Raw genomic sequence first — 16,624 nt, forward strand, 5'->3', positions numbered from 1 at the left:
CATACCATAAAATTTCTGATTTTATTTTGAGATTGCTTCTTTTTTGCCTTTCTTTCAGCTTTCTGTACATCCATAATATTTTGGTTTGTTTTCTACATAAGACATTATTTGGAACACAAGGTTTTTGAGGTTACAGTATCTTAATCTGTTTTCCAGTTTTCACAGCACTTAGCCTAGCACTCCACACATAGTAGATTCATAGAAAAGTTGGTGAATTAAATGAACTATTCAGAATCTGAAAATCAAGAAATAGCAGACATCATGCCAGGTAATAATTCTGTGATTTTAAAAGAATTGAGTCTGACATTTGTTGACTTAATTATTATAAGAGGAGGAGACTCTGAAAAAAGGTACATCAGAGAACTGTCATTCTCCCCAGCCCACCCCCAGTCTCCCTCTCCTTTCTGCTTTATTCTCACCCACCTCCTATAGGTAACCTGTCTCGTTCATTTCTGGTTTATACTTTTGCAAAATGAGTGTTTTCTTATTTACCCTTCTTTCTTACATGGAAGTTAGCATTCTTTTTTTTTTTTTTTTTAATTTTTTTTTTTTGAAGTTAGCATTCTTTTGTGTTTGACTTTCTTCACTCAACAGTAGTATATCCTGGAAATCATTCCATGTCAGCTCCTAGAAATGCCGTCCATGCTTTTTTATTGCTGCATTGTGCTCAGTTGTATGGATATGCCATTGTTTATTCAACACATCTCCTATATTTGGGCATTGAAGTTGATTTCAGCATTTTGCATTTGTAAACAATGCTACTATGTATGTGCATATGTATTTTCATATTGGTGGTGGTGTCTGTTCAGGGTGAATTCCTAGAATGGGATTACTGGATCAAAAGGTCAATGAATATGTAGTTTTGTTTGATATAAATTACCTACCAAAAGGGTTGTAGCAGTTTGCATTCCTACAGAAATACATGAGAGCACCCTCAGCCTCACCAACAGAATGTGTTGTCAGATTTTAAGTTTTAATCAACCAGATAGGTAAGAAATCATATTCAAGGGTAATTTGCATTTCTTAAATTATGAGTGATGGCAAATTATAACGTCTTTGCATATGTTTAAGACCATTTTGTATCCATTTTGTAGATTGTATTTTGTGTTCATATATTTTTCTAATTTTTCTATTAGGGTTTTGGTCCTTTTCCCCCAAATTTTAAGAATTCTTCATATATTATGGATATTAGCCCTTTATCTGTGATATATGCTGCAAGTATTTTAGTCTAATTAGACATGCAATTTATTTTACCATGCAAATGAAAAAATTTATGTAGTCGGATTTATCAATCACTTTTTAAATTGCCCCTGGACTTTGTCAATATTAGAAAGCTTTCCCTTACACTGTATATAGAAGAATTCACCATATTTAAAAAAATTTATTGTTATTTTCTATATGAATTTTTTTTTTAATATTGACTTTTCTGATCAGTGTGGAGTTAATTCTTGTGTGTGGTGGGAGATAAGAATCTAATTGTATTCTTTTTCTAAGTGGTTGCCCAGTTGGGCCAGTGACATTTATTAAAAAGCTCACCCTTGCTTCTGTGATTTATGATTCCACCTATACCATTTCCACATTTACTTAGATCTGATCTGTTCTATTCTATTCTGTTCTATTCTACTGGTCTGGAAATGTATTCTTGTGGCAGTAGCACCCTGTTTTAATTATGAAGACTTCTAGTGTGGTTTAATCTGGTAGGACTGGTGCACCTTTGTAGGTTTTACATCTTAGTGTGTTTTTGGCTATTCATGCATGTTTGTTCTTTCTTCTGAACTTTAGCATCAACTTGTCTAGCTCCACTTAAAAAAAGTTGTTGATATTTTCATTGGGATTGTGTTTAATTGACATCTTTATGACATGGAGTTATCTTATCCAAGAACAGGTGCCTTTAGTTTTATTCAAGTCTACTTTTGTTAGACTTTCAAGTCTTTCAGGAGTGTTTCCTCATACGTTTTGCACATTTATTCCTAAGTATGTCATCATCATTGTTGCTATTATACATGGAGCTTTCTTTACCATTATGTCCTTCAGCTTGTTATTGTTTCTGTCTGTAAAAGTGATAGATTTTTTTCCCACTCATTTCTTTATTTAACAAATATATCTGTTAAGATGCTGTCAGCTGCAGAAAATATAATTTATACACAAAAGTGGCTTAAAAGATAGAGTTTAGGGTTTCATATGACAAGAATTCTGGTAGTAGCAGAGTTCCTGGTTGGTTAATTCAGTAACTATAATTTCATCAATAGCCTATATTTTTTATAGCTTCCTGCTATGCCATCCTTGGCCAGTTACTTTTCTTCCTGGGTGACCCCTCAGTCCATGACTGCATGGTTTCAAAATGCTGCCATCATGTCAGGCACCATGTCCTCACACAATCACATCAAGACTCAGAAAAATGTCTCTCCCTGTGCATCTCTTTGTCAGGAATAAAAACTGACCCTAGAAAGTCCCTGGTGGATTTCTCCTGCTTGGAAATATCACATGCCCATTCTTAAATGAATTGCTAGTGGGGTGGGGGATAATATCACCATAATTGTCTTAGACTAATTAAAATTTATCTCTGGGATATAGAAAGGAACTCCTTCTTTGAATATCTCACAAAGAAAAGTGAACAAATTGGGATTCTGCTAGTGATAAAGAATTTGATAGTTGTTAGAAACATTAAACATCAGTTCCAGGCACGAAACAACTTTTTGGAACTCTACTCTGGCCAGCTATCTGCTAGACATAGGGAAAACTGGAATGAGAGAATAGGCTCAGGTCACTTTTCATAGAAGATATAGTCTAGTAGGGAGAAGGGTAACTGAACAAGTCATTATCAAGAAAAAATAGTATTATTTTTGGATAAGGAAAGTGAATAAGCAAGCTCCAGTATTGTATACATGTACATATGGATGCTTGGGTCTGTTCATTATATATCCTGATACCTTACTGAATTGTTTTTTGTTTTTTTTACTATTTAAATGAGTTTTATTATTCATTGATTTTTTAAAGTATTTTCTAGAGGTACTTTTACTTTTTTACAAATTAATATAACTCATGATTTCTCTTGTTCAGTTGCATTAGATGGTACCTCTGCTATAATGGTAAATAATAGTGGAAACAGTAGGGTTTTTTTTTTTTTTTTTGCCTTTTCTTGAACTTGCTTAAAATGCCATTAGCATCTCCATTAAGATGCTAGTCTTGAGAATAGAGTATATAAATTTACCATGTTAAAAAATTATTTATTGTTTTACATTTTTGTGTATTTAATAGAAATTAGAAAAAGTGTTGAATATTGATGCAGGCTTTTTCAGCATCTATAGAGATAATCCTGTGATTTTTTTTTCCCTCTGAAATCTATTGTATGTTATATTAATGGATTTCCTAACATTGAACCAACCTTAAATCGCTCAAATGACTCCCACTTGATCATGGTGTGTTTTATTCTTAATAAACAGAATCCAAAACCACATTAATTTTTTTTAAGATTTTATTTATTTATTTGAGAGAGACAGAGAGAGAGCACGAGTCAGGGGAAGGGCATGGGGAGAAGGAGAAGCAGACTCTCCACTGAGCGTGCAGCCAGATGCAGGCTGGATGGGCTCAGTCCCAGGACCCTGAAGATCATGACCTGAGCCAAAGGCAGATGCTTAACCGACTGAGCCACCCAGGCGCCCCTGGTGGTAATTTCTTGATAACGTTCTCTATTTCTTCTATAAAGTTGTCGTGTGCAGCACTCTGTCTCTGGTATGGTCAAATTTGGTAATCTGTATTTCCCTAGAATATTGTCCTTTCTATCTAGCCTTTCAAATTTACTTGTATGTAGGTCTTTGATTTCTTATGATTTTTAAACAGTTTCTTGTTTTAATGTTTTCTGCTTTGACATTTTTTAGTTTTATATTTGCACTTTGCTCTTCTTTTCTTGATCAAGTTAGCTAGTGGTTTGTCTATGTTAATTCTTTAAGAAAAAAGTAGGATTTTGAAAGTCTACTTTTTCTATTGCTACCTCTGCTTTTAATTTTATTTCCTTTCTTTTGTTATTTTTTTAATTTATTCTTTTTCTAGTTTTTGAGTTGGGAATTCAATCATTTATTATAATTTTAAAAATTTTATTGATAAATGCATTTAGTGCATTTAGTGAATTTTCCCATGCTCTTTGCTTGAAATGTTTTCTATACATTCTGATAGTGTTTAACTGTCAATATTTTTTAGAAATTCAGTACTTTCAGTTTATATTTCCCCTTTCACCCAACAATTATTTAGGAAAAGGTTTTAAATTTCCAAACAAATGGGCCTTTTTGTTTTTTAATTTTGCCAATAATTTCTGGTGTTATTGCACTGTGGTCAGAGAGAGCTGTTTGTAATAGTTCTACGTTTTCTAATTTACTGATGTTTTCCTTGTAACCTAATATATGATCAATTTTTGTGAATGTTTCATGAGCACTTGGGGAGAAGAAGGCATAGTCTCTTAGTGTATAGCTGTGAGTTCTACCTTATTGATTAAGTTATTAAGTTTTCAATATTCTTATTCATTTTTTTGTCTACTTGATCTTTCTTGCACTGAGAATGATGCATTCCTTACTGTAGGCTGCTTTCACCAGAACAAACAGACTTGCCTTGTAGTGGTTTGATTATCTTTTAGGTAAGCTGTTTATGTGTACATCTTAAACATAAATGCTTTCAAATATCTCTCATTCATTGTCATTCAGGCAAAGAAGTAATTCCTGTTTCTCTTCTCTCTTACCATTTTTTTTATATTGCTAGTATAAAGTGCACTTATACAACCACAATAATGTAATGTGATAGGTTTCTATGTTGTAGATTAGATTACGGGGCCCTTTAAAACCAGCTTTATTGAGGTATAATTGCCACACATAAATTCCATGTATTTAGAGTGTGCAACTTGATGTTTTGACATATGCATGAAACCAACACCACAATCAAGATAGTGAAAATATCTGTGACTCCCCTAAATTTTTCCTTGACACTTGACCTTCTCAGTGCTTTAGGACCCCCACCTTCCATCAACCATGAATCACTCTGATTTGTTTGCATTTTCTAGAGTTTCATAAAAGCATATTCACTGTATTATTTTTTTGTCTGGTTTATTTCCCTCTGAGTAATTTCATTGTTGTTGATTTTCTAGTTTTTTTGTAATGGTTTTGTAGCATAGTGAGGACCTCTGTGATTAGAACTCATGCAGTATCTGATCGTAACTGAACTTTCTGGTCTGGAAATTTTTTGTTTCCATTTGTACCATCTATTCCTAAGGCACATTAAGTGTCTCATCTTGGAAAGAAAGTCTTTCTGTTGTAACTGATGCAATTTTGTGCTATTAGTGTTACTTTTCAAAAAAAAAAATAAAAAAGAAACATTTTCTAGCCAAAAAACAGTAGCAGCCAAGAGAGGAATTGCTTGCTCACTCACAGCAATGAGGTGTTAATTTCAAGGCAAGGTGGAACCTTTTAAAAATGCCAATATCACTAAGCATTTCTGTTGGGGAAACAAACATTCAATAAAAGTTAAGGCACTTTTTTTTTTTTTTTTTTTTTTTTTTATTTGAGAGAGAGAGAATGAGAGAGAGAGAGCACATGAGAGGGGGGAGGGTCAGAGGGAGAAGCAGACTCCCCACCGAGCAGGGAGCCCGATGCGGAACTCGATCCAGGGACCCCAGGATCATGACCTGAGCCGAAGGCAGTCGTCTAACCAACTGAGCCACCCAGGCGCCCAAAGTTAAGGCACTTTTTAAAAACCATTGTTCTCGGGGCACCTGGGTGGCTCAGTCGTTAAGCGTCTGCCTTCAGCTCAGGTCATGATCCCAGGGTGCTGGGATCGAGCCCCGCATCGGGCTCCCTGCTCGGCGGGAAGCCTGCTTCTCCCTCTCCCACTCCCCCTGCTTGTGTTCCCTCTCTCGCTGTCTCTCTCTCTGTCAAATAAATAAATAAAATCTTTAATAAAAAAAAAATAAAAAAAATAAAAATAAAAACCATTGTTCTCTTCTCCCTGTAGCTTTTATTATTCTCATGTTGGGCATCTTGCCCATTACTTTTTCCAAGAACTGAGAGGGGTCTGGGATTGTCCCCTGCCCATTTACTTCTGGAAGTTTTCCCAAGCTCTACTTTCCTGAAGCGACTATGGGACAAGATTTCTGCCCTGGAGGACGTGGGTATATACAGCTGCTTTGTTTGACAGTTGCACAAGCATGGGGTGACACAGGTGGGGGTGTTCAGTGGCACAGAGCCTTGTATTATTGTACTGGTGCATTCTGGAAGCACACAGGCTTACGTCTTCAAGAATGATAGAAACCAACTGCAGACCCAAATAGGAGATTTTCATTTACTTTTGGTTTTGTACTAAACATTTTTTGGGTGTATTAAATACTGGGATCATGAATATAGGAAAGATTTAAGATATAAACTAGTTTCACCTGACTATTCAACACATCGTACATACTGCTTCCAGAAAAATCATTGAGTTCATTCTTCTGAAGTGCAGGGGGAAGATAATCTAAAATTTCTTTTGATGATGTTTCACTATTTCACAACCATTATAGTCAGGAAGTCATTACTTCGTTTAATCTAAATCTTTCCAGCTGTATTTGTACCTGGCGAAGCTAAGGAGTAATACACTTAAAAGTAGAATTATAACATCCTTAAAATTATAAAAATAAAAAATTTTCACGTTGAAAATAATAATGATAATAATAAAAGTATTTATTATCCTACTATATGCCAAGCTCTGTTCTCATCTTAGTGCATGTATTCATACATTCAATCCCCATCATTTTATGAAATAAGTCATTTTATTCTTCCCATTATACAGATGAAGATGCTGAAAGGTGAAGTGACTTATATTTAGAATCTCACAATTAGGAACTAGCCAAGTAGGAGTTGGACTCCAGTATAACAGCCTCTTAACTGCTATGCTAGCTACCTGGCTTTCTAAACTCATACTGAGACAGGAAGCAAGGAAACTCCATCCAGTAACTTCTAAGGCCAGGCATTGTGTGTGTTCTTTCCACATTTCACCTCCTTAATGGTAGCAGCAGCCTATGCACTAGGCGTGACTTGAATGGTGGGGCAATGGCTTTGGCTGGACAACTGTGTGCCTGCCAATTCTCCAGGCACTCAAGGTCCTTTTCCATGTCACTTGCATGTCCTTCAAGGCTCAGCTTAAATAGAATCATCTCAGAGAAGCCTTCCCTGATATCTCTGGACATGGTTATAAGTGATTACCCCCACTGCCTTCGGTAAGACATTGCTCATGACTTACACGATAGGACTTTTCTATCTACCAGGAAATATTTTCCACATATTTACACCTGCCTTTCTAGACTCTGAGTCTCTGGAGAAGAGACTGTTTATCTCTATAATTCCAGTAGCTAGTATTTAATAGATGCAAGTTGAATAACTTGAATAAGAAAAAGGTCAATTAAATGTTAATGATATCACTTATGTTAAGTAGCCAAAATTAAATTGAGATTTTTTTTTTTTACTTTTATCAATTTACCATTTTCTCCCTCTATCCCTGACCAGAATATAGGGAATGTGTTTATATCTGTTTAAACTGTAAACAGTTATTAATGAAAAAGGAGTAAGAAAATGTAGTATAATTTTCTAATTTGATTATGTATTTTGTCAGATCCGTCCCACTGAAATGTGAAGACCTAGTCAGTGAAATCTCCCACCTCTTCCCACAGCTTCCCCCATCCACCACCCGGTGAAAAATAGAAATACAACCACTTCCCATACCCCTGTGTCTTTTAATACTATCATGCTCCAATCATCCCATCCTACAATGGCATTGTTTTCTATAACTGGGGCAGAAAGGAAGGGCAGATGGGTCAAATCACTGTCCACCCTTAGCACTTCTGATTCTCATCACCTCTTGCTTTAGAGGCCTTGTTTTCCCAGAAAAGTCTGAGAACTGAAAAGATTATGGTGCCTCTTTCAACCATGTAATTCCAAATAAAAATAATTCTTAACCCCAGTGAATTTCTGATATATTTGACAATAAAAAATCAAATGAGGGCGCCTGGGTGGCTCAGTCGTTAAGCGTCTGCCTTCGGCTCAGGTCATGATACCAGGGTCCTGGGATCGAGTCCCAAATCAGGCTCCCTGCTCTGCGGGAAACCTGCTTCTCCCTCTCCCACTCCCCCTGCTTGTGTTCCTGCTCTCGCTGTGTCTCTCTCTGTCAAATAAATAAATAAAATCTTTAAAAAAAAAATCAAATGAAAAATAAACTGTATTTCCTAAGCCTATGATCAATTTGCCTCCGGATTATCTAACACTTGGCTCATTTCTCTTCTCCATTCCTGCTGTGTCCAGTTTAGGTGCTTTTCTGTCCTTTTTCCTTTAGTTTCTCTTATTATACTGACCTATTAAATGGCCATTTTTTCCACATTTTATCATCAGATTAATCCTACCAAAGCCCAGCTCTTATATTTGAGCCAGTGTGCAACACACTTCTTGGCAAAATTAGGTGTTTAATAAATGTATGGAAGAGTGATGTCACTCACTCCTGCAAAACTCTCTTTTCACTACTTTTAAGGCGCTCCATATTCTGACTTCAAAATGTCTTGCTTTATTTTCTATTACTCCCTTTAGGCTAGTTGTGCTCCTTCTGAACTAGCAGCTGTCTTCTGAACATATCCCATGCTGTTCTGCTTTATACTCATATTCTTCCCTCTTTCTGGAATGCTTTCTAATGACTTCTCCCACTTGGATTTCTTCTTATGTGTCAAGGCACAAGTTTACCCCCTATCCAGCATAATTCCCTTCTCTCTCTGAAATCTATGGTGTGTTTTCTATTCCTCTTTTTTATATGTGTGCACACTTGTCTTGGTGTGGTTATTTACACACATGTCATACTTTTGAAGCCCAGCTGTCTGAGATCCTCTAAAGGTCTCTCTTCTCCCCCATGCCTACGTGTGCAGAACTCAGGAACTCGTCACGAGCAGTACACACGTTGGGGAAAAATGTCGATTTACCTGAAGATTCTGTAGAAGACATGGAGGAGGTTTTCTTTTCTTTCCCTTTTTAAAAACTTTTTGTTTTAGAATAATTTTAGATTTCAGTAAAGTTACAAAGAGAGCAGAGCTACCACCTACCCCATCCACCTACAGTTTCCCCTATTATTAACATCTTACATTGGTGTGGTACATTAGTCACAATTAATGAACCCAGATTGATACATTGCTATTACCTGAAGTCCATATGTAGTATTCAGCTTTCCTTAATTTTTACCTAATGTCATTTTCCTGTTCCAGGATCTTATCCAGTACACCACATTACATTTAATTGTCCTGTCTCCCATTAGGCTTCTCTCTCTCTCTTTTTTTTTTAAAGAGTAAAAGTAGATTTAATGAGGGAAGACAGAGAATTTGGTTTTGCACACTTTAATTTTTAGACATCTTAGTTACATTTTGAATACACAATAAAAGGTCTTAAAACTGAACTAGATCTACAACATTGTAAGCTTCTACAGCTTAAGAGATTTTTCTTAGAGAAGTCATGAATTTTTTCCCCTTTATAGACTTTTGCAACCTGTTTTGAACAGAACAAGTTGAAACAGGTTTGCCCTGTAGAATATTAAAAGAGCATGGACTTCAGGGTAAGATCTGATAGAGAGGAAATGTTGAATTCTGACTCAGATTCCTCAAGAGTGGAACTGATGGTTGTTATCCCTCGGGATGTGCAAGGATGAAATCCCTTGCAGTAGGATACCTACAGTATGCAGTTTGCACAGTTATTCAATAAATGTTGATTTCTTTCCTTCATAATCTTAAATCACAACACAAATACTTAATATGTTTTAAGAACCACTTAAACTTCCTGCAGGCTGATCTGCAGTCAGTATACAATCTTTCAGCCAAAATTCCATTTCTTGCAACTATGCAACAAAGATTGTTTATAATAATGTGTTGACCAAAGACAAGGTATTGATGGACTCAAAGGTCCCATTAGGCTTCTCTTAACTATGTAAATGTCTGAGACTTTTCCTGTTTTTGATTACCTTGACAGTTTAAGAAATTCTGGTCGGTATTCTGTAGGTCCCTCAACTGGGATTTGTCTGATATTTTTCTCATGATTAGACTGGGGTTATGGAATTTTAGGAGAAAGACCAGGGAGATAGAGTGACATTCTGATTACATCATATCAGCAGTCTAGACTATCAATATAACTTATCATTCTTGATGTTAACCTTAATCACTTGGCTGAACTAGTGTTTGTCCGGTTGCTCTAATGTAAAGTTTCTCTATTCCCCTCCTTTCCATACTGTATTCTTTGGAAAGAAGTCAATATGCAGAGCGCACACTTAAGAGGTGGGAGTTACCTTAAGTGAGGAGTTGAGATAAGGAGTGGGGAGTGTCTGTGTAAATTATTGGAATAATTGGAATTATTATTATTATTGGAATAATAATTTACACAGGAGATTTCTTAGCTCCCCCATTTAAAAATGTAATCAATTATTTATATCAATATGGACTCAAGGATATTTATTTTATCCTTTGGATTATAGTCCAATACTACTTTATGTATGTTGTTCCTCAAATTGTGCTAGCTTTGGGTGTTGGGAGATCTTTCAGTTGGCTCCTATGTCCCTCCTTGACATAACCCCTCCATTTATTTATTTGTTTGTTTGTTTATTTTTAGAGCACTTCCTTTCTTTCTGACACTACAAGATAATCCAGGCTCATAATGTATATTTCCTTCCCCAGTCCTAGAATCAACCATTTCTCTGAGGAGCCCTGGTTCTTCTTATTGGGGTATAGCATCCGAGATCAAGATTTGGATGCTAGGCATGCTCATTGCAACTGGGGTGTTGTTGCTTCTAGCCCTCTCAGCTGACAGAGTGAGGAAATATATGTATGTCTATTAACCCATGTATGCGGACATATCTATATATATTTCTATATGTATCTATCTGTATCTATTTTTATTTTTTTCCCTAAGATACTCTCCCTGTTGTAAAGGCCATAACCTTAATGTCATCTGCAAAAGCCCTTCATAAATTAGTGTGATTTATTTATTTATTTATTTGACAGAGAGTGAGAGAGCACAAGCAGGGGGAGTGGCAGAGGGAGAGGGAGAAGTAGGGTCCCCTCTGAGCAGGGAGCCCGATGCGGGATTTGATCCCAGGACCCTGAGATATGACCTGAGCCGAAGGCAGATGCTTAACCAACTGAGCCACCCAGGCGCCCCCATAAATTAGTGTTCTTTTGAATAACTGGGAATAAGAATTTGGGGAAGAATTCTGCCTACCACACTGAGTTTATATTTCAGAACTGAAGTGTGCATTTTTCCAGGTTTGTTAGTTTTTAAAAGTAATACAATGGGTAAATGTACTGCACAGCCTGCTAAATGTAAAAAAACAGAGGCAGACTACCTGTATCTATTTTTAAACATGAGTTCCCAGATATCCCCAACTCTAATCCCTTACCACATCGATCATCCTAGCCTTCTCCCCTTCCTGGTCTGTAACTTCTCCAACGGTGAGAAACCTGGCTCCCACCATTCACCATCCATCTACTTAATTTTTTAATTCCAGTATATATGTAGAGTAGTTTCAGAATTGTTAACTCCTATCCCCATGGGAAACAACTTTATAGCTAGACTACAGTGTTTCTTTTTCGTCAATGGTTTCATTTATTTATTTACTTATTTTTAAAGATTTTTATTTATTTATTTATTTGACAGAGAAGAGACAGCGAGAACAGGAACACAAGCAGGGGGAGTGGGAGAGGGAGAAGCAGGCTCCCCGCCGAGCAGAGAGCCCGATGTGGGGCTCGATTCCAGGACCCTGGTATCATGACCTGAGCCGAAGGCAGACGCTTAATGACTGAGCCACCCAGGCGCCCCTCGTTGTTGGTTTTACAGACTTTACTCATTTCCAGAGTTATTCACATGAGCAGTTTTTTTTTTTTTTTGCCACCCCTTTCAGTGAGGTTATCCATTTAGCTAGTCTGAAAAGTCTGTATATTATATGATGCCATTTGAGTGACACTCTGGAAAAGGCAAAATTGATATAGAAAACACAGCAGTGGTTGCAGATTCTTTGTCATATTCTGCATTCCATTCTGGGATCTCCTGACCTCCAAAGTGTTTTTTAAAAATATTTTCATACATTAAGGTCCACTCTTGTGCTATAAAGAGCTATGGGTTTTGACAAATGCTTGTGTTATATATCCATCATTACAGTATCATACAGAATAGTTTCACCATTCTAAAAAGTTCCTTGTAGTTTACCTATTACACATTCTCCCACTCCCAAGGCCCTGGCAACTGCAGATCTGCTTACTGTCTCTATACTTTTGCTTTTTCTAGAATATCACGTATATGGAATCATGCAGTATATAGTTTTTTCAGATTGTCTTCATTCACTTAAAATAGTTAAGATTTATCCATGTCTTTGCATGGCTTGATAACTCCTTCCCTTTTAGCACGAACAGTATGGAGGAGGGTTTTATATTCTCAAATCCACAGCGTATAACTTCATAGGTATCCATTTGACATTTTTGATTCTCAAGTTTTCTGGCCACACAGGCCTTTTTGCCATATCCCTATGCAGCACTCAGTCATTTTCCTATCGTCATGAGCAATTTAGCTCTCTCCCCCAGACCTGCCTACGCTGCTCAATAAAGAACACAGCTCTTAGCATTTTAGCTCCCACCCAAAGAGCTTCTCAGGTTTTACCTTCCTAGTTACACCTACATTACAGTTCTTTATGTTTTTGGTTAATAGTGCCCCCTCCCAGCATCTTCATTTCACCTCTCTTTGTATGGTTTTTTAAAGTATGAACTGTATCTTTATCATTATATTCGGCAACAATGCTGCGGCTAGTCCCTAGTAGGTATTCAGTAAATATTTATTGAGAAGACAAATAAATAACTTGGTATATGTAAAAGCCAGATTGCAAAGGATCTGACAAAACCTGAAATGCATGCTGTATTCCATCCACACGGGTAGAATAGTTGTTTACTATGTACTCTTTTCTTTTTTCACTATTTGAAGGCCACTTGCAAAAACTGGCCTGAAATCTGAGATGCATTCAATTTATATAGAACATATGGTGTTTATAGAAACATTACCCAATAGTATCACGCTAGTGAACCTTGATAATGTGTGTCAGAGGTTTTCAGCCTTAGCCCAGATTATCAGCTTTACTACAAACAGCTGAAATATATTGATTGTATAAAATTTATTTTCTCATAAAACATTGCATGGCCAAATTTTGGGAGTTGGCTAGCCAGCTTAGAACTATTGTCATCTATATTATTAGTAAAAGGAGGTAAGGTGGCTGTTTAGTATGTCATTAGCTTAAAAAAATGCTTAACATTGGTATAAAATTTAAATACTGGGCCTCCAAGCAAAATAGTCTAGAAGGATCCTCATTTCACATATTTAAGTTCTAAGATAATCTTGGAAGCCACATCCATCTGTGGGTGCTTCTTACAAAACCTGTGTTGCATGGGTATTTGCTATCTTCCAAGCTGTGTACATCAGCCTCTATATGCTAGAGCCCTAATTTTGATGTGAATAAACTGTTCAAATTTGGGTAGTGGGAAAAGAGGAGTTCTTAAATTTCTCCTCTTCTCTTTCTGATCCTTCTCTTTCCTTTTTCCTCCTTCTCTTCCTCTTTGTCCTTAAAATATCTGTCATTGTCTTGGGTTATGGAGAATGTCGTCATCCAGAAAAGAGTAATTTTTCTTCAGTTAAATCTCACATGTTTGCAATCATCCTTCACATACCCAATGGTTTGTATCAGAAATGAGCTCTTAAGGGGCTAGTTGACCTTTTGGAGTCAAGAATTCTCCATTTTAGGGATTTATCTCTTGCTGGGAAGATTTTTTTTAAGCATAAAAATGTGTACAAGTAGACTATTACAAAAACACTTTGAGTCTTCGGTTAAGTTTGAAAGGAGGGTACTCCATCTTTTCTGATTTCTGTTGTAAGGCAGGTGTATGTATTTTCAATATGTGAAAAGGCTGAACTCTATCTTGTACTTTCCGGGGCCCTTCCATTCGTAACATTCAGGTTGTGGAAATGACTAAGAAGCTGCTACTAACAGCCAGTGTTAGCTGGAAATGGTTGGTGAATGACTTCAGGTAAAGTGACCTTTGTTTCTCAGCCATGAAAAATCATTAACTCCTCTAAAAAGGTGCTAGAATTTAGGAAACAAATAATAAGCAAAAGGTAAAATGGTGATGGTTTATACAAGGGCTCCCAAAAGAGTTTGCTTCTCAAAATAAATGAAGATAAGATTTCTTGGCATCCAGATGAGAACTTTCCAACATTCCACGTATGCATAAAATTCCATATGTGCAAACAGGTTTCACAATTTCCAAGATTTGGATTGCTTGTAAGCTGCATTTAGTTGAATTGAAAATCTTTCTCTCTGGTGTTCATCTTACCCCAATAATATGCTAACTTTATCCTTAGGGCCTGTAAGAGTTAATATCATAAGTTGGAATTTACTTACTAGTAGATAGACACTTGGGGAAAATTGGTTCAATGTTTTTCTTAACTGATTGGGTTTTCAGGATGAAAATCAACAGACTATGAATCAAGAGTTGCCAAGAAGGTCAGTGTGTTCCATTTGTACCTATACCATTGATTGCATATTTCCCTCAGGACAATTCTACTTTGACAAACACACAGTTTCTGAAAAGAAAATGTTAGTAGCAGAAGCTGCTGCTCTGGCCTCCTATGTTGGCAGAAACAGACTGCCTGATTTCTGTGTTGGCGATCCATATTATTTTTTAATTGCATATTGAATAAAAGGGGGCTGCTAAACTGCAAGCAATTTGGATACATTTCTTTCTGCCCTGATAAATTCTCTCAAGTTTTCCAGAGATGGAAAAGGTGGTGTGGCCCCTTGTACATTCTCAAAACTGTGGCTGGTTTTTCATACTGGGGAAACATGCATGGCACCTCATGATGTTCCTGGTGCATCACATATGTTGCACATTTTGCAAGTTTTGAAGCCCTTTCTTATATTATTTCATATTCATTTTATAATGATTCTACAAGACAGCATAGACTTCACTGTGATGATTTATAGATGATAAGGAGGCTCAGAAAATTTCAGTAGATTTTCTATAGTCACACAGCTAGGATGTCAGACTAGGAGCCAGATTAGGACTCAGGTTTTCAGATTTGAGTCCAGGAAACTCGACTCTGGTGCAAGTTCAGAGCATGATCGCTTTTGGTCAAAGGGCCTTGCAATATAATAGCAGTGATATATTTTGCAATTTATGCTCTAGGGTTATCAGATAGCACTTTATACTTCCCTTTCTCATCACTGTGAACTCTTCATAGAATGAGATCTCATTGCTATTCTTTCCTCTGATTTTTAATAATTAATCTTATTTTCCAGCAGGAATTTTAAGACCTGACCTAAATATGATAATTAACACATTGAGAGGCCCTATCAACATGACCCACTTTGTGTCCCTTTTCCAGTGTGGGGAGACTCATGAATGTAATTTAATGTTATTTTCAAAACACTGAATTTTATGCTTTGCAGTTTCTCTGAGTTTACACAGTTGTATTCAGGGAAAGGGTGGGCCATCTTCTGAAAGCTCTCTCTCCGGCAAAGGAAGGACACTAACCACTGCTGTGTTAATAGTGAGAGAGGAGAATTTGATTCTTCTGGTCATCTTTTGCCCAGCAGAACTCAATGCATAGCTTCTACTCAGACTTGATCATTTTGTCTGGTCATGACATGGTTTTGCCATGGAGCACGATGCTATGAGTAACAAGGGACTCTTTAAGGAAAATGAGTTTTCGACTGATTCCTGGGTTTCTGAATTCATATCCCTTTAATCTATCTCTGTCCTTTGCTCTTCTCCACATACAAATAAGTTCTCATATGTTCTTATTAGTATTGACCATTTAGAGCTACTTGACAGTTTCTAGTCACAAAAGGGTTTCCATTTCTCAGAACCCGGGAGAAACTCAAGAAGTGGCTTTTGAGGTTTTAAGCCTACTGGGTGTGGAGTAGTGAATCATGTCCTTCTGAGTTTTTTTAAAATTAAAATATGATTATGCAACTTTACTTTTCTCCATAGAACCCCATATATGAACTGATTTGAGCATACTTCCCCTTTTTGTGACTCACGTGATTAGGAAAAGAGAAAAAAAGAAGTCAATTTTCAGGGGGGAAAAATGTGTTCCTTTTCACTGGAGCACTTACACTGTACCCAAGAACATTTGGAAAGTCTTGGAACCTAGTTATGTTTTCACGAAAACTCAAGATATTGAATATATAAGACTTAAGAATCTCATCTTGCATCAGTTCTTTAGGTCTGTATGGAATGGAAATGAAAATGTGTCAGACGTTAATTCCTCTAGGAACCCTGGGAAATGTCATTCTCCTTTGTCCTCTTAGGTGGCCATGTTTGCGCTGCAGCTGGGCAGGGCCACATTCCTGCTTACGGAGCCCGTGATCAGTGCAATGACAACCGGGGCGGCCACCCACGTCGTGACTTCACAAGTCAAGTATCTCCTGGGAATGAAAATGCCATATATATCTGGACCGCTTGGATTCTTTTACGTGAGCTTTCCATATGTCTTTGTTCGTGTATTTTGGGAGTGTGTTTTGCAAAGTAGAATTCAGTGAAGTCTAATACTGAGAT

At 36.9% G+C, this 16,624-nt stretch overlaps 1 protein-coding gene across 1 annotated transcript in view; it reads left to right on the forward strand.

The window, feature by feature from the left end:
- The window catches only part of SLC26A7 (solute carrier family 26 member 7), a 110,922-nt gene that overhangs the window by 33,686 nt on the left and 60,612 nt on the right, over nucleotides 1–16,624 (forward strand). Inside the window, exon 5 of the mRNA XM_032421684.1 lies at nucleotides 16,378–16,542. Within this exon, the coding sequence (XP_032277575.1) occupies nucleotides 16,378–16,542 (165 nt within the window). The remainder of the gene's footprint in view (nucleotides 1–16,377; nucleotides 16,543–16,624) is intronic.

This window comes from Phoca vitulina, unplaced genomic scaffold, assembly GCF_004348235.1.
Source record: "Phoca vitulina isolate PV1807 unplaced genomic scaffold, GSC_HSeal_1.0 scaffold25, whole genome shotgun sequence".
Lineage (NCBI taxonomy): Eukaryota > Metazoa > Chordata > Mammalia > Carnivora > Phocidae > Phoca > Phoca vitulina.